This window comes from Eptatretus burgeri, chromosome 14, assembly GCF_056783735.1.
Source record: "Eptatretus burgeri isolate ZD-2024b chromosome 14, Ebu_testis_v1, whole genome shotgun sequence".
Lineage (NCBI taxonomy): Eukaryota > Metazoa > Chordata > Myxini > Myxiniformes > Myxinidae > Eptatretus > Eptatretus burgeri.
In genome coordinates this window covers 2,584,148-2,609,723 of record NC_140974.1, presented here as the reverse complement: position 1 = coordinate 2,609,723, position 25,576 = coordinate 2,584,148, and the positions used below count along the sequence as shown (strand labels likewise).

Here is a 25,576-nt window from a genome sequence, read left to right as displayed (position 1 = left end):
CCTGACTAGAGGCAAATATTACTTTTGGAAGAATCCCGACAAGAGGTTGATATTACTTTGGAAGAATCCCGACCAGAGGATTATATTCCTTTCAGAAGAATCCAGACAAGAGGCTTATCTTTTGGAAGAATCCCAACCAGAGGCTTATATTCTTTGTGGAAGAATCCCAACCAGAAGTTCATATTCCTTTTGGAAGAATCCCGACCAAGAGGTTGCTATTACTTTTGGAAGAATCCCGACCAGAGGCTTATATTCTTTTTGGAAGAATCCTGACCAGAGGCAAATATTAATTTTTTGGAAGAATCCCAACCAGAGGTTGATATTACTTTTGGAAGAATCCTGACCAGAGGCTTATATTATTTTTTGAAGAGTCCTGACCAAAGGCAAATATTACTTTTGGATGAATCCCGACAAGAGGCTTATATTCCTTTCGGAAGAATCCCGACAAGAGGCTGATATTACTATTGGAAGAATCCCGACAAGAGGTTTATATTACTTTTGGAAGAATCCCGACCAGAGGTTGATATTACTTTTGGAAGAATCCAGATGAGAGGCTTATATTCTTTTTGGAAGAATCCAGATGAGAGGATTTTATTCCTTTCGGAAGAATCCCGACAAGAGGTCTATATTCCGATTGGAAGAATCCCGACCAGAGGTTTATTTTACTTTTGGAAGAATCTCGACAATAGGCTAATATTACTTTTGGAAGAATCCAGACAAGAGGCTTCTATTCTTTTTGGAAGAATCCAGACGAGAGGCTTTTATTATTTTTGGAAGAATCCCGACAAGAGGTTTATGTTCGTTTTGGAAGAATCCAGACAAGAGGCTTATATTCCTTTCGGAAGAATTTCGACAATAGGCTAATATTACTTTTGGAAGAATCCAGACGAGAGACTTATATTATTTTTGGAAGAATCCCGACAAGAGGTTTATATTCCTTTCGGAAGAATCCCGACAAGAGGCTTATGTTACTTTTGGAAGAATCCCGAAAAGAGGTTGTATTACTTTTGGAAGAATCCCGACCAGAGGTTTATATTCTTTTCGGAAGAATCCAGACGAGAGGTTTATATTCCTTTTGGAAGAATTCCGACCAGAGGTTTATATTCCTTTTGGGAGAATCTCAACTCGAGGAATACATTCGCTTTGGAAGAATACAGATGAAAAGTATATATTCCTCGATATTTTATGAAATATTTACATCTTGAAATACTAACAATCAAATGAGTGCATGAAAACTGTTACATTATCCGTATCACTTCTGTGTGTCTGTGTCAGAAATCATTTTGTGTTTGGTACAACGTACACTTTATGCTTTTTAAATTCTCCTTCCTTCCTCCGTGCCCCCCCACCCCCTTGTCTGTCTATCTCTCTGTCTGTCCCAACTCCCTCTGTCTCTTCTTCCCCTCCATCTGTCTCTTCTTCCCCTCCCTCTGTCTCTGTCTCTGCACCTCCTACTTCCCTCCCTCTGTCTCTGTCCCTCCTCCTTCCCTCCCTTTGTCTCTCCTCCTTCTCCTTCCTCTGTCTCTCCTTCTCCTCCCTCTGTCTCTCCTCCTTCTCCTCCCTCTGTCTCTGTCACTCCTCCTTCCCCTCCTTCTTTCTCTCTCTCTCCCCCTTCCCCTCCCTCTTCCCTCCCTTCGTTTCTGTCTTTCCTCCTTCCCCTCCCTCTGTCTCTCGCCTCACTCTTTCTCCTCCTTTCTCTGTTTCTCCCCCTCCCTCTGTTTCTCCCCCCTCCATCTGTCTCTCCTTCTCCCTCTGTCTCTCCTCCTCCCTCTGTTTCTCCCCCTCCCTCTGTTTCTCCCCCTCCCTCTGTTTCTCCCCCTCCCTCTGTTTCTCTCCTTCTCCCTCTGTTTCTCTCCTTCTCCCTCTGTTTCCTTCTCCCTCTGTTTCTCCCCCCTCCCTCTGTCTCTCCTTCTCCCTCTGTTTCTCCTCCTTCCTCTGTTTCTCCTCCTTCTTCTGTCTCTCCTCCTCCCTTAAGAGCCTGCCAGTCCCTGTGTCTCCTGGAAGTTCAATCCTCGAGAATGGAATAGCTCTCTGAGGAAGGACATGTCGGACGATTGTTTTGCACAAACTTCAGTTGTGACGTAACTTGCGTCATTCTCCAAATTTTCCTTCATCCTTCGTTTCTCTCCCAATGTTATTCCATCGGAGAGTCGATCTGCGAGACTAGCGTGTTCGCGTCGCCACAGAGAGACGGGCCGGGCCGTTCGTTGCGGCCACAGAGAGACGGGCCGGGCCGTTCGTTGCGGCCACATGGCTCCGTTTCGTTCAATCGTCGTCCTCTTCCTCTTCCTCTTGTGCAGACGATCCTCCACACAGGCGGGACCTGAACAAGCTTTTGGTCCTGAGGTACAACAACCTTGGTTCGAAGAGGTTCCAGCGGTTCCTGAGTCTCCGCTACAACTACCCAAAGTGCTGCTCGTGATACTCGCCAGGAACGGAGCCGCCTCGCTCCCCTATTGCCTTGGCGCCTTGGAACGGCAACACTTCCCAAAGCAGCGTCTCGCAGTGTGGTCTGTACATACACATACCTATACACCGCCCATAAACCACCACCACTAAACACACGCCGTGCACCACCACTAAACACACGCCGTGCACCACCACTGAACACACGCCGTGCACCACCACTAAACGCACGCCGTGCACCACCACTGAACACACGCCGTGCACCACCACTGAACACACGCCGTGCACCACCACTGAACACACGCCGTGCACCATCACTAAACGCACGCCGTGCACCACCACTGAACACACGCCGTGCACCACCACTAAACACACGCCGTGCACCATCACTGAACACACGCCGTGCACCATCACTGAACACACGCCGTGCACCACCACTAAACACACGCCGTGCACCATCACTAAACACACGCCGTGCACCATCACTGAACACACGCCGTGCACCATCACTGAACACACGCCGTGCACCATCACTAAACACACGCCGTGCACCATCACTGAACACACGCCGTGCACCACCACTAAACACACGCCGTGCACCATCACTGAACACACGCCGTGCACCACCACTAAACACACGCCGTGCACCATCACTGAATACACGCCGTGCACCACCACTAAACACACGCCGTGCACCATCACTGAATACACGCCGTGCACCACCACTAAACACACGCCGTGCACCATCACTGAACACACGCCGTGCACCATCACTAAACACACGCCGTGCACCACCACTAAACACACGCCGTGCACCACCACTAAACACACGTCGTGCACCACCACTAAACACACGCCGTGCACCACCACTAAACACACGTCGTGCACCACCACTAAACACACGCCGTGCACCACCACTAAACACTGCACCGCACATTAAACTGCTGTTGGAGAAAGCACTCAATATACACCGAGTACCTCACACTCATTTAGTACCAACGTGCTGCCCAGTCCGCACTCACAGGCCTCATCACACTCCGTGCTTCACCTGAGTGTTGATGTGATTTATTTATTTGGTTTATTGTGTGGTCGGGACTCGGGACTCGGTACTCGGTACTCGGTACTCGGTACTCGGGACTCGGTACTCGGTACTCGGTACGAGAATATTGGTCCCTTCAGTTTGTTTGATTGACGAATCCTCATTGAAAAGGTTTCAGAACGTGACCTGTTTGGAGATGTTTAACTCCTTCTCCTTCTCCTTCTCCTTCTCCTTCTCCTTCTCCTTCTCCTTCTCCTTCTCCTTCTCCTTCTCCTTCTCCTTATTCTCCTCCTTCTCCTCCTTCTCCTCCTTCTCCTTCTCCTTCTCCTTCTCCTTCTCCTCCTCCTCCTCCTTCTCCTTCTCCTTCTCCTTCTCCTTCTCCTTCTCCTTCTCCTTCTCTTGCGTGCTCTTCCTCTTCTTCTTCATTCCATTCAGCACAGGGATGTGGGTCGGTAGCATCATTGGCTGAGGGTGCAACTGTTGAGCTGATGTAGTGCCCTCCTGTAGGTGAGAGCAGGAATTTGGAATGTATCCAAAGTGCCGGCGATAGCTCGCCCATTCTTTGTGAAGAACACCATGTCAACTTTAACGTGCATGAAGTAATTCCGGCAGATGAGCCGCCCAGTTTAACTTCCATCCAAGGGATGTCCCGTGAAACACCGGGATGTCAGTGTGTGTGGTGTGTGTGGTGTGTGTGTGTGTGTGTGTGTGTGTGTGTGTGTGTGTGTGTGTGTGTGTGTGTGTGTGTGTGTGTGTGTGTGTGTGTGTGTGTGTGTGTGTGTGTGTGTGTGTGTGTGTGTGTGTGTGTGTGTGTCTGTCTCCAGGCAACCCAGCCAGCCCTTCTTGCACCGCATCATGAATGATGACTGATTTGAAGATTTTTGAAATGAGCGGGAGATGGTTGAATCAATCCCAAGTTTGTTTAATAGTGAGGCATGTGGACCCGTCGCTTCGCTGATGGAGTTAATCAAAAGACAGCATGTAGTAAGAAGATTTCAGTCACTCATTATCCCTTTGAATCGGTGAGATCCATCATTAAGTAGTGGAAAACGTATCACACCACCCAGACTCTACCCAGATCAGGTCACCAATTCAAACTCAGCAGCCGAGCAAGCAGGAAACTGGTTCGTGATGTCACGATAAATCCAACAATGACTGATAGATCTGCAAGGCTCTATGTATGAGATGGGGGTCAGTGTTCATCAAGCAGCAATATCCCGTTCCCTTCACAAGGCTGGTCTCTATGGACATGTGGCAAGAAATAATCCATTACTGAAAAAACACATTTAAAAGCCAATATGGAGTTTGTGAAAAAGCATCTTAATGAATCTGCAGGCTTGTGGAGAAATGTTTGGTGGTCTGAGGAGACAATTAAACTTTTTGTTCTAAATTGAAAGTGTTACATCTTGTCTGGCGCAAACCGAACACCACACATCACCCAGTGAACACCATCCCTACTGATAAGCGTGGTGGCAGCATCATGTTCTGGGACTGGAAAGCTTGTCAATGTAGAAGGGACAATGGATGGTGTAAAGTCCATGAGAATACTTGATGAAAACTTGCTCGAATCAGCCATGATTCTGAAACTGGGTCTGAGATTCACATTTCATCAGGACAATGATCCCAATCACAAAGCTAAAGCCACACTGGAGTGACTGAATAATAACAAAATAAATATTCTTGAAAATCCCAGTCAAAGCCGTGACTTGAACCCAACTGAACATTTATGGCGAGACTTGTAGATTGCAGTCCATCGACGATCGACATCAAACTTAAAACACACACACTCACTCACACACTGACTCACATACATACAAACACACACACACACACTCACTCACTCACATACATACAAACATACACACACACACACACACACACACACATACACACACACTCACTCACTCACTCACTCACTCACTCACATACATACAAACATACACACACACATACACACTCACTCACTCACTCACTCACATACATACAAACATACACACACACATACACACTCACTCACTCACTCACTCACATACATACAAACACACACACATACACACACTCACTCACATACATACAAACATACACACACACACTTACACACATACATACATACACACACACTCACTCACTCACTCACTCACATACATACATACAAACATACACACACACATACACACTCACTCACTCACTCACTCACTCACATACATACAAACATACACACACACACACTTACACACATACATACATACACACACACACTCACTCACTCACTCACTCACATACATACAAACATACACACACACATACACACTCACTCACTCACTCACATACATACAAACACACACACTCACTCACTCACTCACATACATACAAACATACACACACACATACACACATACATACATACACACACACTCACTCACTCACTCACATACAGACACACACACACACACACACTCACACTCACACACACACACACACACACACACACACACTTACACACATACTCACTCACTCACTCACTCACATACATACAAACATACACACACACACATACACACTCACTCACTCACATACATACAAACATACACACACACACACTCACACTCACACTCACACTTACACACACTTACACACATACATACATACACACACACACACACACACACACACACACACACATACTCACACACACTCACCCACACACACACACAAACACACATACACACATACAAACACACACACACGCACACATACAAACAAACACACACACACATACAAACACAAACACATACACACATACAAACACAAACTCACACACATACACACACACACACACACACACACACACACACACACACACACACACACACACACACGGTTCTCCTTTCAGTAATCGATGGAAGAACAGCTCGTGTGAGGGTGCTCCGATAATGAAGATATTAATGACTTAATGAGTGGGAGAAGTGAATTGTTTAACAACCATGAACAACATTTAAAACTGGTGGTGGTGAGAGATGTGGTGATAATGACGATGACAGGGAGGGTCAAACTGAAGGATCAACCATCCCCAATGATCTATCTTCATCGCCGTTTGTGATGTCGTGTGCTGTGAAATCTTGAGTTTCAGGAATTGAACCATTGGTGCCATTTTGGGAAATATTTTATCAAATACGATACAATAAATACAATACAATACATGGTATACGTAGTATACATAGTCGACACAATACTAGTGTTAAGACCCATCATTATAACGGATACACAGGTGTATATTAGTATTAAGATCCATCATTATAATGGGTGCACAGTGTATACTAGTCTGAAGATCCATCATTATAACGGATACACAGGTGTATGCTAGTATTAAGACCCATCATTATAACGGATACACAGGTGTATACTAGTATTAAGATCCATCATTATAATGGGTGCACAGTGTATACTAGTCTGAAGATCCATCATTATAACGGATACACAGGTGTGTACTAGTATTAAGACCCATCATTATAACGGATACACAGGTGTATACAAGTATTAAGATCCATCATTATAACGGATACACAGGTATATACTAGTATTAAGACCCATCATTATAACAGGTACACAGGTGTATATTGGTATTAAGACCAATCACTATAACGGGTACACAGCTGTACACAAGTGTGAAGAACCATCATTATAATGGGTACACAGGTGTATACTAGTCTGATTCTCCATCATTATAATGGATACACAGGTGTATACTAGTATTAAGGCCCATCATTAAATGGGTGCACAGGTGTATATTAGTATTCAGACCCATCATTATAACGGGTACACAGGTGTATACTAGTGTTAAGACCCATCATTATAACGGGTACACAGGTGTATATTAGTATTAAGACCAATCACTATAATGGGAACACAGGTGTACACAAGTGTTAAGATCCATCATTATAATGGATACACAGGTGTATACTAGTATTAAGGCTCATCATTAAATGGGTGCACAGGTGTATATTAGTATTCAGACCCTTAATTATAACGGGTACACAGGTGTATACTAGTGTTAAGACCCATCATTATAACGGGTACACAGGTGTATATTAGTCTGAAGATCCATCATTATAATGGGTACACAGTGTATACTAGTGTTAAGATCCATCATTATAACGGGTACACAGGTGTATATTAGTCTGAAGATCCATCATTATAATGGATACACAGGTGTATACTAGTATTTAGACCCATCATTATAATGGGTGCTCATGTGTATATTAGTATTAAGACCCATCATTGTAACGGGTACACAGGTGTATATTAGTATTAAGACCAATCACTATAATGGGAACACAGGTGTACACAAGTGTTAAGATCTATCATTATAATGGGTACGCAGTGTATACGAGTGTTAAGATCCAGCATTATAATGGGTACGCAGTGTATACTAGTCTGAAGATCCATCATTATAATGGGTACACAGTGTATACTAGTGTTAAGACCCATCATTATAATGGGTACACAGGTGTATACTGGTGTTAAGATCCATCCGAGTATCCAGTTAACAGTTGAATAACATTTTCCATGTTGATACGATGTGTTTTGTTTTACGACAGACTCAACAACTAGTGTGACCACTCCTTGGATTTTTTTCACAAGATCTTGGCTATTCGTTGTTCACCTTGGCGTCTTGGTTTTCTGTAGGTTTTCTTGGCGTATAGGTTTTCTATTATCATCGCTTTTCTGAAATCTTGTGAATTCTTGGCTTTTTTCATTGGCTCACCTTGGCATTTATGAAAATGAGGAGTGGTCACACTGTCAACAACGTGTTTTTAAACTTCCGAGATTTTAACGATGATTATTATTGAAAGTAAATTTGACAAAAAAAAGGAAAACAATGGCATAGAACCTGAAGAATACACAATCAGTGATTGTAACGGACAGTTTTAAATTTGCTCGTCGTTGGACATTTTCACACATGTGTTTATTTAGCTTATTTTGTTTATTATTATTATTTACAGTTTATTATTATTTTGTGGTTAAGTGGTGCATCATAAAGTATTATTATTTGCAAAATGGAAGATTTTTCAAATATATTGGTCGGTCCATTTTGTTATTGTTTGTTATTGTGTCTGTTTGTCAATCGCCTACAGGTCACAATTCTAAACCAATCGTCATGAAACTTCACCAAGTTGTAGAGGTAGTCACAACTGAGAAGCCTATTGATTTTTCAGGTCAAAGGTCATCTTGAGGTCAGATTTCTAAAATCGTCATTTTTCATCCGATTCACTTGAAAGCTAAAGAGGATTTCCATCTCAACTAACTGAATTCAACCACCGATTCTTTTTGAGGTCAAACTTGTTTTATGGATTTTGAAAGCATCGTGCCATGCACGACATCTTTCTTGTTTCAATTATCAATGTAACTTTTTGAAAGTCATGCCTAACAAAGCGTTCCTGAACCAATAATAGTTGATTGTAAATCAAAAAAATAATTTTACTAATTCCCTATCTGATGTGAGTTAACCCTGTTTTACTTTTTCTTCATTCCATTGCTCTGTGCACCTGTACTGACATGTTGTCACATTCTTGGTTTCCTATCTCCGACCGACATTCTTGTACAGACTCCCAAACCGTATTGCCCATTGTGGTAAACCCAAACCCTTCATTTTCTCAACCCCCCAAAAAATCCATTTCCAACCTTTCTTTCATAATATGTCGTTCTTAATTGGCATTCATAAAGCGCAGTTTTTCTTTGTAATGTATGTGTGTGTGTGTGTTTGTGTGTGCTTTCTAAACAACTAGTCAGACATACTACCACGGGGAGGGACAGTTATCAGATCAAAAAAGGTTCTTTTTGGTCACAAATCAACACCAAATTAAATTTATTTTAAACAATAAAAACTGTAAAAACATTAAGTTTTTTACATTTTATATTTTAAAATAAATTAGTTAAAGAACATTTTTAGCGATTGATGGGGGGGGGGGTAGTAGAGCACGTGGGACACCTGTTAAAATGCCATTTTGTACGTACATACAGTGCGTATGCAAAGTGTACACCCCCTTTCAAATTTTTCACCTTTTCTTTCCTTACAGCTTGGAATTAAACTACATTGAATCAGGCTTTTTACATCTTTATTTACACATCGTAACCCACAACTTCCAAGTGAAAAACAAATTTTACAAATCTAATAAAATTATTTAAAAATACAAAACTAGAATATCTTGGTTGGATAAATGTCCCTCCCCCTTATAATAGCAATTGTAAATTAGTTCAGGTCAAACCAATCACTTTCAAAATCACAAACCAAGTTAATTGGCCTCCACCTGTGTTAAATTGTAGTGATTCTGATTATTTCAAAATAAAATCAGCTGTTCCTGTGAGTTTCCTCTGCTGGGTAGTGCATTTCACAGCAAACACTCAACCATGAGAACCAAGGAGCTTCAAAAGACCTCTGGGATAAAGTTGTAGAAAGGCACAGATCAAGGAGTTGGAGGAGATTGGGACCATACTCTATGCAGAGCATTGGTGCTGCTTAAGTAGTCTCCTTGGCGATTGGGCACAATCCTGGACGGGTTGCCACTCCGACACAGGATACCAGCATGCTGTCACTCATTTTGCTGACCTCAGAAGGATGACAGGCCGAGTTAACCCCACCTGGTATTAATTCAACAGCTGAGCGGGATTTGAACTCAGGACCCGAGGATCAAAAGCCCACCACTCTAACCATTAAGCCAACACCAGGCATACAGATCAAGGGATGGGTATAAAAATATTTCAAAGGCCTTGAATATCCCTTGGAGCATAGTCAAGACAAACATTAAGAAGTGGAAGGCATATGGTACCACCAAGACCCTGCCTAGTTCAGGCCGTCCCTCCAAACTGGATGACCAAGCACGGAGGAGACTGATGAGGGAGGCCATGAAGAGGCCAATGGCAACTATGAAAGAGCTACAGGCCTTTATGGCAAAGACTGGTCACTGTGTACATGTGACAACAATATCTCAAGCACTCCACAAGTCTCACCTGTATGCTCGGGTGGTAAGAAGGAAGCCATGACTCAAAAAAGCCCACCTTCAGTCCCATTAGAGGTGTTGAAAAAAAAACATTCCAGAGATTCTGAAGCCATGTGGCAAAAGTTTTTGTGGTCTGATGAAACCAAGATGGAACTTTTTGGCCTAAATGCAAAACGTTAAGTTTGGCGCAAACCCAACACAGCACATCACCTAAAGAACACCATCCCTACTTTGAAGCCTGGTGGTGGCAGCATCATGTTATGGGGATGTTTCACATCATCCGGGACTGGGACACTTGTCAGGATAGAAGGGAAAATGAATGGAGCAAAATACAGAAAAATCCGAGAGGACAACCTGCTGCCCTCTGCAAGAAAGCTAAAATTGGGACGGAAGTTCACCTTTCAGCATGACAATGACCCCAATCACACAGCCAAAGCTACACTGGAGTGACTAATGAACAAAAAGATCAATGTCCTTGAGTGGCCCAGTCAGAGTCCCGACCTAAATCCGATCAAAAATCCGTGGCATGACTTGAAGATTGCTGTCCATCAACGCTCCCCATGCAACATGACTGAGCTTGAACAGTTTTGTATAGAAGAATGGGCAAATATTGCTCAATCAAGGTGTGCAAAATTAGTAGAGATCTATCCCAATAGAGTCATAGCTGTAATTGCTGTCAAAGGTGCTTCCATCAGGTATAAACTCAGGGAGGGGGGGGGTGGGGGTGGAGACTTATCCAACCAGGATATTCTCGTGTTGTATTTTTAATTTATTTTTTGAAATTTGTAAAATTTGTTTTTTTTACTTAGAAGTTGTGGGTTACGATGTGTAAATAAAGGTGTCAAAAGTCTGATTTAATGAATTTTAATTTCAGGCTATAAGGCAAGAAAAGGTGAAAATTTTGAAAGGGGGTGTACACTTTCTATAGGAACGGTAACAGCTCGATTCAATGGTAAACAAAATGGACGTGCTGGGTAAATGTACGTGGAAGGTGTGCATCATTTAATTGATTGTTAAACGAGAAGGTCACTCGGTATAGCACATACCTTCGCCACACAATGCTTGATCCACGAGAACATATCAGGCCCAATACATTTTTGAAATATCATGTTGTATATCGTTTTTGGCGCAATCTCTCAATGGTGAAGGATCGCTAAAAAAATTAAATAATTCGCGTATTCGAATCCCGATTCGGATCTTCACCAAAATCGAATCAATTCCTCCTTCTCATACACCCAACCTGTCCACCAAGTTCCATTCAAATCCGTACAGAACTTTTTGAGATATCCTACACACAAACAAACAGACAAATGAACAAACAGGTGAAAACATAACCTCCTTCCTCCTTCGGTGGTGGAGGGAAGAATAGAATGTACAAATAGCATCTATAATAATAAATTTCAGGGTGTGTCATTGTGTTAGTCTGTGTGTGTGTGTGTGTGTGTGTGTGTGTGTGTGTGTGTGTGTGTGTGTGTGTGTGTGTGTGTGTGTGTGTGTGTGTGTGTGTGTGTGTGTGTGTGTCTCCTTCATAACTCCAAAACCATGAATTCTTGCAGCCTGAAACTTTGTGTGCTTATTAAGGGAACTCCAAAGAAGTGCATGAGTGAAAATTAGGTATTTGGGTTCATTAAAACCGTACTTTGAAGATAATTAATGGCCTTATTTAATTATTCTTTATCAAGGCGCATCTTTGGTCACCTCGCTCTCCCTCACTAGGGTCTTAATTCACCATTTTGTCCACCTGCTCAACAATGCCTTGACTTGGGACAGACAACAACAGTTTCTTAACGACAAAGCGCTGAAATTTTTTTTTCACTTTACTCACTCGTATCATCGAATTCCTCATCTACATGACCTACGGATCACTGTATGCACTTCTTTGGCAAGTGCTATAGTTTTCAAATTAGGAGTTTGGAGCTGTTTTAATGCGCATCATATACATATATTTTTTTTTTGTATACCTTGGTCGAGGCTCATATGAGAGCTAACACACAACTCACAGCAAGGAGGCATGAGACAAGAGGGGCGGGAGTGGAAGGGACAAAACAGTGGGGAACAGACACATTAGGTGAACTGTGGAAGGGAGAGGGATGGGGATGGGACGGGGAACATGGCGAAGAGAAGATGGACATTACAGGGACTTTCAGGAAGGAAAGCAGGAGAAATGAAGGAAGTGGGCTTGGGTGGTTTATCGGGGGTAGAAAAGATCAAGGATTTGGATGGGGGAAGATAAGAGGTGGTGGTGAACAGCTGTTTTGAGAGCCTGGAGGGAAGAATGGGAAAGAATAGAGTGAGGAAGTTTATTCCAAAGGCGGGAAAAAAGAGGAATGAAAGAGTGAAGATGAGCAGTGATTCGTGATTTTGGTAGTTTTACCAGAAGGGGGTTGTTGGCGGACCTTGAGCGCCCTGTGGAAATGTGGTGGGGACAAATCGCAGAGAGAGCAGGGGGGGCAAGGCTGGAGAGGAGTCGGTAGAAGACAGAAAGACCACCGACCACCCTGCAGTGATTGAGTGAGAGGCCCAAAGACTCAGCTTCATTGCGGGAGATGCCGATGATCTTAAATGCCCTGGTTTCGACAGCGTGAAGCTGAGAAAGGTGGGAGGCAGGAGCACCAGCCCAGAGGGGAGAGCAGTACTCCATCAGGCTACGGACAAAAGCTTTGTAAGTGGTCAGGAGCTCAAGAGGGCCGAGGAAGGACTTAGCACGACGGAGGATTCCCAGTCGGCGACTGGCTTTTGCGGCGAGGTTGGAAATGTGACTTTCCCAGGAAAGGTCATGGCATATAGTGAGACCTAGAAGCTTGAAAGAAAAGACTTCTTCCAGAGGATTGTTGAGAAAGTGGATGGGGGGGTTTTCTAAACGGTCCTTTCGAAGAGACATAGTGAGAGTGTGAGATTTGTCTGGATTGAAAGACATGTTCCACGTGTTGGACCAGTTTGTGATTTTATCCAGATCTGTAGTTAGCGAAGAAGCTGCTGCTTGCCGGTCTGAGGGATGACAGATGGTACGGCAGAGGGTGGAGTCGTCGGCAAAGAGAAATAGAGGATTTTCCAGAGAGTCCGAGAGATCATTGATGAAAACCAGAAAAAGAACAGGGCCCAGAACGCTACCTTGAGGAACTCCAGCCTGCACAGGAAGAGGGGATGAAAGAACTCCATTTAGGGCCACACGTTGACTGCGACAGGAGAGGAAGTCTGCGAGCCATGAGTGGAGATGGCCTTGAATACCATGGGAAGAGAGTTTGGTGAGTAGGGCAGGGTGCCAGACTGTGTCAAAAGCACGTGATATGTCCAGGGATACGGCTCGGATTTCCTGTCTGGCATTGAGGACCTCCATCCATTGATGGGAGAGCAGAAGCAGCATATCCAGGGTAGAGTGACCTGGTGTGAAACCAAATTGATGATTGGAAATCAAGCCATTGGAGAAGAGGAAGGATTTCATATCTGAAGCGATGATGGATTCCATCACCTTGCTGATGATTGGGAGAAGGCTGATTGGTCTGTAGTTATAGGGATCTGTTTTTGCACCTTTTTATGCACCTTGCTCTCCCTCATGCACAGATTTATCCCCTCTCGTGTTCAGTTGTCTTACCCTTCCTCCCACCCTTGGTTTACTGAAGCTTGTGGCGAGGCAGTTGTCCTGAAACAACTTGACTTTGCCTCATGGAAAGCAAACCCAACTGAGGGCAATCTCAGTTCTTTCCACAAAGCTCGGAACAAGTGTGTATCTACCCTCAGTGATGTTAGCAGATTTCCAAGCAGATGGCAGATGACCTTGGGCAAATGAGAGGGTGAATAGAACAGAGAGAGGGTGAGCAAGAGCAGAAGAGCAGGTTTTGAGGACACGTGGGCTGATGCCGTCTGGACCGGTTGCAGAATCTGACTCGAGGTTTGAAAGCAAGCTCTCCACCTTGTCAGGAGAAAAGGATACAGAGTCCAGGGACAGCTGGGTGCGACTGGGTAAAGTGGGTAGAGATAGTGCTGGGTTTAGGACACAAGATTTAGCTGCAAACACCGAGTTTAGACATTCAGCTTTATCACGTGTGGAATCAGCAGTGCGACCATTTGAGGTAAGGGAGGGGATGGAGGGGGAACATACACCAGAAACAGATTTGATTAAACGCCACCAGGATTTTGAGGAGGGAGAGAGGTTTGAGAGTTCAGACTTGAGATGAGAAAGATGTTGTTTTCTGGCTCTCCTGAGGGTAGATACACACTTGTTCCGAGCTTTGTGGAAAGAACTGAGATTGCCCTCAGTTGGGTTTGCTTTCCATGAGGCAAAGTCAAGTTGTTTCAGGACAACTGCCTCGCCACAAGCTTCAGTAAACCAAGGGTGGGAGGAAGGGTAAGACAACTGAACACGAGAGGGGATAAATCTGTGCATGAGGGAGAGCAAGTTTCTTTGAAAGAATTCCCAGGATGAGTTGATGTTTAAGAAAGTAGTGATAGGAGACCAATCTGTAAGTTTGATGGCTGCTCGGAGACCATGCCAGTCGGCTTGAGTGAAATGCCAGACTCTACGGCGGTGAGGTGGTTCTCTGATAACAGCCAGAGAGATGTCCACTTTGACAAGGACGTGGTCAGAAGAACCAATTGGAGCGAAGGAAGAGCAGCAGATATTGTCAGGGAAATTTGTCAAAATCAGATCCAGAAGAGATGGAGTACCATTGGTTGAGATCCGGGTCGGGAAGTTGACGGATTGAGTCAGTCCCAATGAGTCGCAGAAAGCTTTTGCTGAGGTGCCATGGCAGGTGAGAGAGGTACCCACACCTAGCCAACTGGTGTGATGACAATTGAAGTCACCACATAAGAGGAAGAGAGAGTTTGGATGAGAAGATAGAAGATGGTCCATGTTTTCGGATAGTGAGGTGTAGATGGAGTCATCACTGTTCGGTGGACGGTACAGTACACATATAAACATGAGGTGGGAGTGGAGGGGAAGCCGAAGCCAGAGGTATTCCTGGGGGTGTGGGGGAGTGAGAGCAGTGCATGGAGAGTGAGGAATAGAGTCTTTGATGAAGAGAGCAACACCTCCACCAGGACGAGGTTCAGGTCTGTCATACCGTAAGAGGGAGTAGCCAGGGAGAGATACTTGGGAGTCAGACACGTCTTGGGAGAGGAAAGTTTCTGTTAGGCAGATAATGTCTGGTTTGTCAGTGGCAACCTGTATGGAAAGATCTGAAAGGTTTGAGCGAAGGCCCCAGATATTTGAGGTCCACACTTTTAATGAAGAGGAAGGGGAGGAGGCTTTGGGTGCAGGAGGTGGAGGGGGAGGGGGAGGGTAGGACAAGGGACGAGGGGGGCAGGTAAGGAGGATTGCTGAAAGAGTGTGGAGTATTGCAGAATAGCGAGGGGAGGGGGCCGAATGAGGAGGAGAAAAGGCTCTGTGGTGCTGGGGGAGAGGGGGGACAAGAGACAAGGAAGAAGGCAGTTGAGGATTTGAGGAGGTGGAGTGAAGAGATGGAGGTGAGAGGGCAGTGGAGGGAGGCAGGTTGGTGGATGAGAGGGGGGCAACTTTGAGAAGGAAGAGTGAGGGGGATGAAAGGTGGGAGAAAGGTGAGGGGGAATTTTTGAGAGAGGTGAGAGGGAGGCTTGGAGGGAGAAGAGTGGGATGGTTGCTTTGAGAGTGAGAGTGAGGGGTGAGGGGGTGAGTTGGCACTGAAGTTGGAAAAAAGAATGGTTGATGGAAAGCGAGCATCCATGGCAAACTGTGGTTTTTAAAAGTTTTAGGTCAGAGATGCGATTTAACACAATTCTTGATGGATGCAATGAAGGCGAATTCAGAGCATGGAGAGAAGAAGCGCTGTAATAGTTGGATTTTTTCGGCAAGGAATGAAGGAGAGGTCGAAATGAGAGCAGTCTGTTAAAATAGCAGAAGAGTAGTGTATTGTGAAACAGTAAAGAGTACCACATGTGTGAGAGAGGAAGATGAAGCATTATAAGATCGTTTTTGTTGTTAAAAATAATGTATGAGAGAGTTCAACAGATTAGGTCATGGAAGTGTAAAAAAAAAAAAAATCGAGGAAGAAGACGAGGAGGAAGTTAAGAGGAAGAAGAAGCAGAATCGGGAGAAGGTGAGCGTGTTGTTGTTGTTGTAGGGTTTTTTTATTTTTATTTTTGAGATAAGAAAGAGATTAGTTGGGAGAATGGGGGATGTTTGGAAAGTGGGGAGGATCAAAATTGAAGGTAATGGGGAGGATAGAAATTGAAGGTAATGGGGAGAAAAAACAAACAAAAAAAAAACGATCGAACACTGAGTGGAACCGGTAGGCCTCAAGCCTAGGCCTAGGCCTCAAGCACAGGTAAGAACGTCGACAAAAATATTCACAAAATAGCACGATTTTTGAAACAAAACCGAACTAGCAACACACAGTAACATGTAGGTGAGAAAATTAAACAGTTAAAACGGGACAAATAACAACCGGAAACTTAGCTTTGAGAACGTCAGCAGGGAGCCCCGAAGGAGACCTCTCGCTGCTCCAAAAAACCATTTTCCACGATCCACTTAAAGTGGTGCATATAATAGAAATATAATTTCAGTTTGGAGATTTGGATCATGTGGACTAAATAACTGTCAAAATCTGGAGTGAAATCTGATAAAGTTAAGAATTCGGCGATGGTTTTTGTGGGTACGTTCCATTACCAATCAGTTTGCCAAGCCAGCCATTCCTTATCAACCATTTCATTGGAATACTTGCTTGAGTGCTGAAGTCACTTGGCAAGCACCCTTCAGTCGATAGCGGTATTACGCATGCAGTTCATGGCCTGATCGGGAAGTACTGTCAGCAGTTGCTGCAAGATAGAATATGTAGACAACACACATGGACGTTAGTACAAATGGGTAGATTTGGATTTGTGAAGGGATTCTCCATGGGTGTATGTTCGTGCCTGCATGCTTGGTTTACGTCCGTGAGGTGTGTGGGATTCGTGGACCGAACTCGCATCCGGGCCCATGCTGTGTTCTCCTGTGGTGTGTGGTGCTGTCAGAGGTGATGCGGTCGTCTCGCAAAATGTGCAGCGGACATGCTGTGGTACCAAAGCCACACGTGACCTACTGTACAGTGCGGGTGTGGGTAAAGTTGAGCGTGCCTGTGAGAATCTGAGCATGTGTGCGAGTGAAAGAATGTGTGTACCACTGGTGTGTGTGCACAGTTACCATGGACTGTGAAGAGGTTGGAGGAATGCATATGTGGGGCAGGGGAGGAGTGGGCTGTTTATGACTGATTTAAAAATGGATTCCCCAGAATTTAGCATGTGCAGTACAAATCCGATTTGGAGTGAGCCGATGGGAGGTGGGGGGGGGAACGAAGTTCACTGCATGTGCAAGCATAAAGCAGTACGTAGACAGCACACACAGACGTGGTACATATGGGTAGATTTGGATTTGTAAAGTGACTCTCCTTGGGGAGGAGGGGAGGGGGGTTGCTGTGCATGCCTGTTTTTAAAGTTTTGGTCAACCTTTTCGTTGGAGTGCTTGCTTAAGTGCCGAACCCACTTGGCGAGATCTCTTCAAGCTTCGATCTCTACAAGCTTCCGTGATGGCACTGTGGTTCCTTTCTCCATGGGGACGTCTCAAAATATATTAGAAAGTTTGAAGCTAACAAAAGTTAGAAAGGCAAAATAAATTAGAGGATTAGAACGCATTCAAGAGAGAATAGGAAAATGTTTTCAGTGGCTTCAAATTACAAAGCAATGCATCCCCACACTACGCAGGATAGCCGAGAGGTATGCACACTCGCTCTAAGCTGTCTAGCCCGGGTTTGAATATCAATCCGGCTATAAACTGTCACCCCGGTGTTTCACATGCAGAGTGATTCATCAATGTGTGTACCATCTCTCGGAGGGATGTTAAACTGGGCATCACATTTGCCGGAATCCCCCCTCTCCTCTCTCCCTCCCCTCTCTCACTCCTATCCCTCTATCTTCCACCCCTAACTAAAAAGAAAATGTTGCTGTTTGGGCACATTTTATAGCCCTCCCCTTCCCCTCCCCTCACACTGCCTTCCCTTCCACTCCTCTCATGCTGCCTTCCTTCAATGCCCCTCACACCACCTTTCCTTCCCATCATGCTGCCTTCCCTTCCCCTCCCCTCACACTGCCCTCCTCCCCCCTCACACTGCCTTCCCTTCCACTCCTCTCATGCTGCCTTCCTTCAATGCCCCTCACACTGCCTTTCCTTCCCATCATGCTGCCTTCCCTTCCCCTCTCCTCACATTGCCCTCCTCCCCCCCCCCTCACACTGCCTTCCCTCCCACTCCACTTATGTTTATCTCCATCCCCCATTGACATCTCCCAGTGGTCTCTGCATGCCATATTAACATGCTGTTTTAACATACCCTATTTTGTTCAATCCTGTACCACCCTTCTCCGCAAGTTGAGAACCCCTCCCCCATTTACCCTCTCAAGTCCCCCTATCAAACACAAGTCCATAATTCCCTCCCCTCCCCATTTTCCCCCTTCCTCTCTCCCCCATCCTCCTCACCCCCCTCCCCCTGCCAGAGCGTATAGCAACGTTTGGTGAGACGTCACTCTCCCCATCCCCTTCCTTTGTTCTTCCCCCTTCCTAGCTCCCCCACCCCTTCTCGCTCCCCCCTATGTCCCCTCTCCTTCCTCCCTGCCCCTCCTCTCTCCTCCCTCCTATCTCTCCCTCTTTCTACCCCCTCCTTAATATCATGACAGCGAAGCGATGGGTTGTATTTGCTATTGATGAATATTTCATAACATATTACACCCACTCACAAGAAAGGTAAACATTTATAGGTAAAGCTATACGTAGAAAGTTTGAATAGTGAAGTTGTATTGCCTGGGTGATTTACTGTGTCTGAGCACAGCTGAGGTTGTGGATTTACAGATGTAGACCCACTATTTGAAGAGGTTCTGGCCTGAAATGGTGGAAACTTTCATAAAGAGCGGAGCCAACGTGATTACTTACACAGTTGAAAAAAAATCCATCAATTGCTTGCAGGTTAATAAGGTTCTTACTTTAGTTAAACAACTATTTTGAGGTTTACAACTAAGATAGTATTAAACGGAGGATGTTGTAGAATTAGTATAATTTACAACATCCTTTGGATCTTTATATAATGCTTTAGGAATAGGCATGACTATTCAAGAAATGATTCGATTTTAGAGTTAGACCGTCATTTCACTGCTTCTTAAACCACCTGATTGGCTTATCGCATGCCATGCCTCAAGTATGAATTTCTGATGTTTATTGGGTGTAATGCCAAACATGCAGGATTGCAGGTTCCACCCAGGTGAAATTAGTGGCCAAATTGCACGTATGTTATGAAATAGCCAACGGTCGTACGTGCCAAGCTGCATTTTCCTGTAAATTGTTCCATTCTCGTTTTATCACTTTGATAGCAGCATCCCTGGGTGGCAATACCATCTAGGTATGGGATGTTAGGGTCGAGGTCGAGCAACACTACATTCACCTCCTCCAAAGATACTTGCCGACTTGGCAAAAACGTTACATTGCATTTACTAGGATTACTTAATTGGATCGCCTTTACTGGTTGCAATGACTCTGATAGGAAACGTCTTGTTCTGCGGCGTTGAGGAATGCCTGATCATGTTGTCCCCGGGCTTTTTGAAATCTGTCCGTCTGTCCGTTTGTCCATCCATCCATCACGCTATCTCCTCCGAAATGTTTGTGCAGAAATTCAACAAACTTGAGAGTTATGTCACCACGTGGCACAAAGGTGCAAGATGGTATCATTTTTGGCCCCGCCACCTGGGACAGGGTCAAAAATGTCAGATACCAAAAAATCCAACTACTGGCACATTTTGAAACATTTTCAAAACTAAACTTTGTCCAATATATGCAGTCAACATTGGGGACACATGAAATATGTAACGGTTTTTTGAAATAGAAAAAAAAATTAACCCAACATTTGATCTTGAGTCATTGCTGGTTGAACTTTTCCCATCTTTCAACTTTTCTTTCGGTGGGAAGCGTGTGGATTTGCTGAGATGGTGCGCCATCGACTTCACTCTCGTTGAATATTGCGTCTTAGTGTGGTTTTTCGAAACTAGAATGTAGCCAAGAAAGCCACTTCATGGCTGTTTGGTTTGGCTGTGCGACGAGTGATGCAGTCTCTGGAGACAGCTTTGAGACTGAAGGAGAGCCTGCTTCTCCAATGTTCTCAACCCTTTAGCCTATATGCAGAGAATACTCTGTTTCCATGTCAAAACTCTCTTCAGCTCACTTTTTATTCCAAACACGACAGGCTGGCCGAGTTTTAATACTTCTTCTGTTTAATTTCCATATAAAACCAGGATTCATTGTGATACCTTTGTGCTGTGCTGTATCTTTTGTTGCACCTTTGGTCTGATTTTCGAAACCCATTGACATTCGTGTTTCTTTCCTCCACTTTTCTCTTGTCTCCTTCCCTGTTCACTAAAAACAGCCATTATTAAAGTGAAATATCATCCCCGTCCAATTAATGCTCCATTTCAAGGGTCTTTGTTTGTTGTTTTTCAATTGCCTTTTGAACTGTACATTTTCTTATTTCTTTAATTATTTTTCTTTATTTAGCATCTGCTCTGTGTTTTGTTTCTTACAATCACGTGTGTGTGTGTGTGTGTGTGTGTGTGTGTGTGTGTGTGTGTGTGTGTGTGTGTGTGTGTGTGTGTGTGTGTGTGTGTGTGTGTGTGTGTGTGTGTGTGTGTGTTATGTTGTGGGATGTGACGTCACTTGTTGGGAGCACTGTGCCAGGTCTTTGTAAATTTTGAATGCAATGGCACAGGTGTGAGCCACCTCTGAAAGCGCAGCAATTGATGACATTCAAGACATTTTCTCCACCACTGAGCTTCAGAACGCATACATATGTAAATATCTCATTTGTCGTACCCTCTCCAATTTTGAAGGGCCTTTGTGTTGCGATGATTTGTGTGTGCCCGAGATAAATTTTGAGTTTGTTGAACCCCTTCAAAATTCCAGCTGTGCTTTTGGCCCAAAATACGTTTTTTTAACATTCCAAACTGCGTCCAACAACTTCTGCCATAATCGTTAGCTCATTGTCGATTCTGCTTTTCTGCTTTTCTAATACCAGTAAATCCGAGCTGTGATGGGGTTTGCTGTGTGCACATGATCAGTGACATTGTTGGACTCCTTTTTTATTGTGTAAATTTTATATTTTTTGTCACTGATCTACAAAAAATACTCCATAAAGACAAAGTGAAAACATTTTTTTTACAATTTCAACAAATAAGTAAAAATTTTAAAGCTGAAATGTCTTGTGTCAATAAGTATTCAACCCCCTGAGGAAGTACTTTGTAGAAGCGCCTTTGGCAGTAATTACAGCTTTGAGTCTTCTTGGTTATGTCTGTATCAGCTTTTCACATCTGGATTTGGGGATTTTCTCCCATTCTTCCTTGCAGATTTGTTCAAGCTCTGTCAAGTTGGATGGGGAGCATCGGTGAACAGCAATCTTCAAGTCTTTCCACAGATTCTCAATGGGATTCAAGTCTGGGCTTTGGCTGGGACACTCAAAGACTTTCACATTCTTGTTCTGAACCCATTCTAGTGTTGCTTTGCTGTATGCTTGGGGTCATTGTCGTGTTGGAACATCAATCTTCACTGCAGTCTCAGGTCTTTTGCACTCTGAAGCAGGTTCTCCTCAAGGATTTGCCTGGTTGTATTTGGCTCCATTCATTGTTCCCTCTATCCTTACAAGTCTCACAGTCCCTACCACTGGAAATCATCCCCATAGCACGATGCTGCCACCACCATGTTTCGCAGTAGGGATTGTTTTAGATGGGCAATGAGCTGTGCTCGGTTTCTGCCAGACATAGTGCTTTGCATTCAGGCTAAATAGTTACAATTTTTGACTCATCATATCACAGAATATTTTGCCTCATGCTCTCAGAGTCTTTCACGTGTCTTTTTGCAAACTCCCTGCGTGCTGTCATATGCCTTTTTCTCAGGAGTGGCTTCCGTCTCGCCACTCTCCCATAAAGTCTAGATTTGTGGAAGTGCTGCAGAGATTGTTGTCCTTCTGGCAAGTTCTCCCATCTCAGCCAAAGAACTCCGTAGTTCTGTCAGAGTGATCATTGGGTTCTTGGTCACCTCCATGACCAAGGTCCTTCTTGCCCAATTGCTCAGTTTGGTCGGATGGCCAGATCTAGGAAGAGTCTGAGTAGTTCCATATTCTTTCCATTTCCTAATGATGGAGTTCACTGTACTCTTGGGAACTTTCAACACTTTAGAAATTGTTTTACACCCTTCCCCAGATCTGTGCCTCATCACAATTTTATCTCAGAGTTCTACGGACAGTTCCTTGGACTTCATGGTAGAGTTTCTGCTTTTATTTGATATGTACTGTCTACTGTGGGACCTCATACAGAAAGGTGTGTTTCTTTCTAAATCATGTCCAATCAACAGGTGGACTCCATTTAAGTTGTGGAGACATATCACGGATGATGAAAGGAAACTGGATGGACATGAGCTCAATTTGGAGTGTCATAGCAAAGGGATTGAATATTTATTGATGCATGAAATTTCAGCTTTTCATTTTTAATATATTTGTAAAAAAAAATAATTGAAAAACATGTTTTCACTTTGTCATTATGGGGTATTTTGTGTAGATCAGTGACAATTTTTTTTTTTACTGCAATCCATATTAAGTACAAGCCTATCTCCTACCAAATTTTACAAATTTGTTGGGGGTACCCAAGGGACGTAGAGGGGGTTTAATAGGAGCAGGTCATGGACACAACTCACCCCCCCCCTTTTCCCACCGAGGGTGCAGTTCCCTCTGTAAGCAGGTCACCATAGTGGGAGGTTGCGGATGTTTCTAACTCTATTAAAACAAGGGAATCATCTGTATGTGTGTATGTCTGATCATCGTATAATCGAAAATGGATCAGCCAATCTGGAGAGATGATTTACAGTTTTCACCTGTTCATGTGGAAATGTGCATTTGGTTTCACCACTGATCCCTGCCTAAGGGAGGGAGTATTGGCACCGTATTTTACTCCTGGAGTGAGCGGGTGTGTGTGTGTGTGTGTGTGTGTGTGTGTGTGTGTGTGTGTGTGTGTGTGTGTGTGTGTGTGTGTGTGTGTGTGTGTGTGTGTGTGTGTGTGTGTGTGTGTGTGCGCGCGCGCGGTCGAGGCTCGTATAAGAGGGAACACACAGAACGTACAACACAACAAGGGGAGCAGGCGACAATAGGGGTGGGAGAGCGAAGGACAAAACAGTGTGGAACAGAGACATTAGGAGATCTGTGGAAGGGAGAGGGATGGGGCGGGGTACACGGGGTAAACAAGATGGACACTACGGGGACTTTCAGTTCCTTACATGACAGGGACTTTCAGGAAGGACAGCAGGGAATTTGAAGGAGGTGGAGTTTGAAGTCCAGACAAAGTTTCAGGAAGCATTTGGAGTTTGATCGGGTTTGAATGTGTATGTTTGACATGCGATCTTTCCTGCAGGTTAGCAACTGATCACAATGAGGATGATACATTTGCGATGCTCACAGAGTGGGTGGAAGAGGTTCGTCACATGTATCACCATGTTGAGATTCGAGCTGACCAGTGGCCCAGGTAAGGCACGTCGAGGTTTGTAGTCTCAGGGGCACGGTTCTGTTTCATACATTCAAGAGATAAAGTTGTGTGTTTTGAGAGAGTGGTGTAAACGTAGAAGGGTTTGGAAAGAAGAGAATGGGACTCGCATGTCATGAAGCTTTTGAGAATTGAGGGATTGGAGTGGGCGAAAGAGTAACGTCATTTTGACTCGTCCCTGGGAAGTAGAAATTTATTATTTTTCCTGTTATCAGGAAGCAGGAAGCCCGTCAGTGATGCCATCACTTTGTTGGATTGAGTTTTAGTGGTGGTTCACAAAGCCAGTGTTTGTTTGCACTTTACAGCGAGTACATGGACGCACTTGGGCCGAAAGACTGGTCAAATGGACGGTACGAGCAAGTCATGAAGCTGAGGCAGGAGGCTTTGGAGTTTGGTCGTTCCTTGTGGGCCGACTATGTGTTGGTGCGTCACGGGGTTTCTATGACAACATCAAACGAGAATAATCTTTTGGCTGATTTTTATTATTCTTCACAAAATGATGAAGCTTTACTTGAGGAATGAAATTGACCGGCGTTGTGTTAAAGTTCTTCTCTGAATGTTTGTTGTGTGACAGCGCTGTGTGTGAGTGAGTACAAGCTCTATTTTGCTGGCAGGTGGAGCTCGGTTTTGAAGTTGATAACATAGCCATGGTGCTTATTGTAACTTGGCAAGATGGATTGGTCATCTCTGGCGTGTATGTGTTACAGCCTGGTTCCCAAATCTTCACTGCAAATTCCTAACTTCATTCCTTCCTCACACCACCTTCTCTTTCCCATTTTCTCATTGCTTTTTGAAACCTTTATGTCACTTGTGACTCTTAACACCAAACTTCAAGATTTTGCACCCGTACTCCTCCTTCTCTCTCTCATGCCATTTCCTTCAGTTTTTACAGCAATCTTTTCCTCTCTCTGTCTCTCTCTGTCTCTCTCTCTCTCTCTCTGTCTCTGTCTCTGTCACTCTCTCTCTCCCCCCCCCCCTGCCTCTCTCTCTCTCCCCATCTCTCTCCACCTCTTTCTTTCATAATTCATCTTTTGTTGAGCTTGTTGGATAGTTGTTCGCGCGTATTAACTGTATTCACCATTTCATTGTCAACTCTGCTCTCTATCCAGTCTCGGTTGGACGACACTTTAAACTTCCATTCTGATGCAGTGATGTGGGTTTAGTTTTCAGCACCCGAGTTATTTAAACTTTATGGCACAAGTTTCATGTTCCGCACCCTCTTGTTCCTTTAATCAGACAGCTTCAGAAATATTTGGCGTTATTTTTCTGAAGCGATAATGGATCGATTGTCTCCGGCCTGAAGCTCTGAGTCTATCATTGTCGGGTGGAGGCCATCTGGGTCTCGGCCAATGTCACCCGTCTTCTCGTGCCTTTTTGGCTCTCAGTTGCCCTACATGCGCTGTATATGCTTCCACCATTACCGCGGGTCATTGTAGCTGGCTGGCAGACTTGGCCGTGACCAATGACCATGTCTTGTTTTTGATGGGTCCTCAAAAATTGATCTCTCCTCTTTCTGGATTTATCAAAGTGGTTTGAAAGCATGACAGGCCTTCATGATAATGAGAGA

The 25,576-nt window shown here is 44.3% G+C and overlaps 1 protein-coding gene across 3 annotated transcripts in view; it reads left to right on the top strand.

Moving 5' to 3' along the window:
- The first annotated feature begins 1,846 nt into the window (after positions 1–1,846).
- The window catches only part of LOC147012563 (procollagen galactosyltransferase 1-like), a 69,319-nt gene continuing 45,589 nt past the window's right edge, over positions 1,847–25,576 (top strand). The window contains exons 1-3 of one of the 3 annotated variants that reach the window (XM_085853546.1): positions 1,847–2,510; positions 23,881–23,991; positions 24,315–24,432. In XM_085853546.1, the coding sequence (XP_085709672.1) occupies positions 2,251–2,510; positions 23,881–23,991; positions 24,315–24,432 (489 nt within the window). In that variant the 5' untranslated portion in view covers positions 1,847–2,250. The remainder of the gene's footprint in view (positions 2,511–23,880; positions 23,992–24,314; positions 24,433–25,576) is intronic. The other 2 variants (XM_085853547.1, XM_085853545.1) reach the window with 2 other exon arrangements.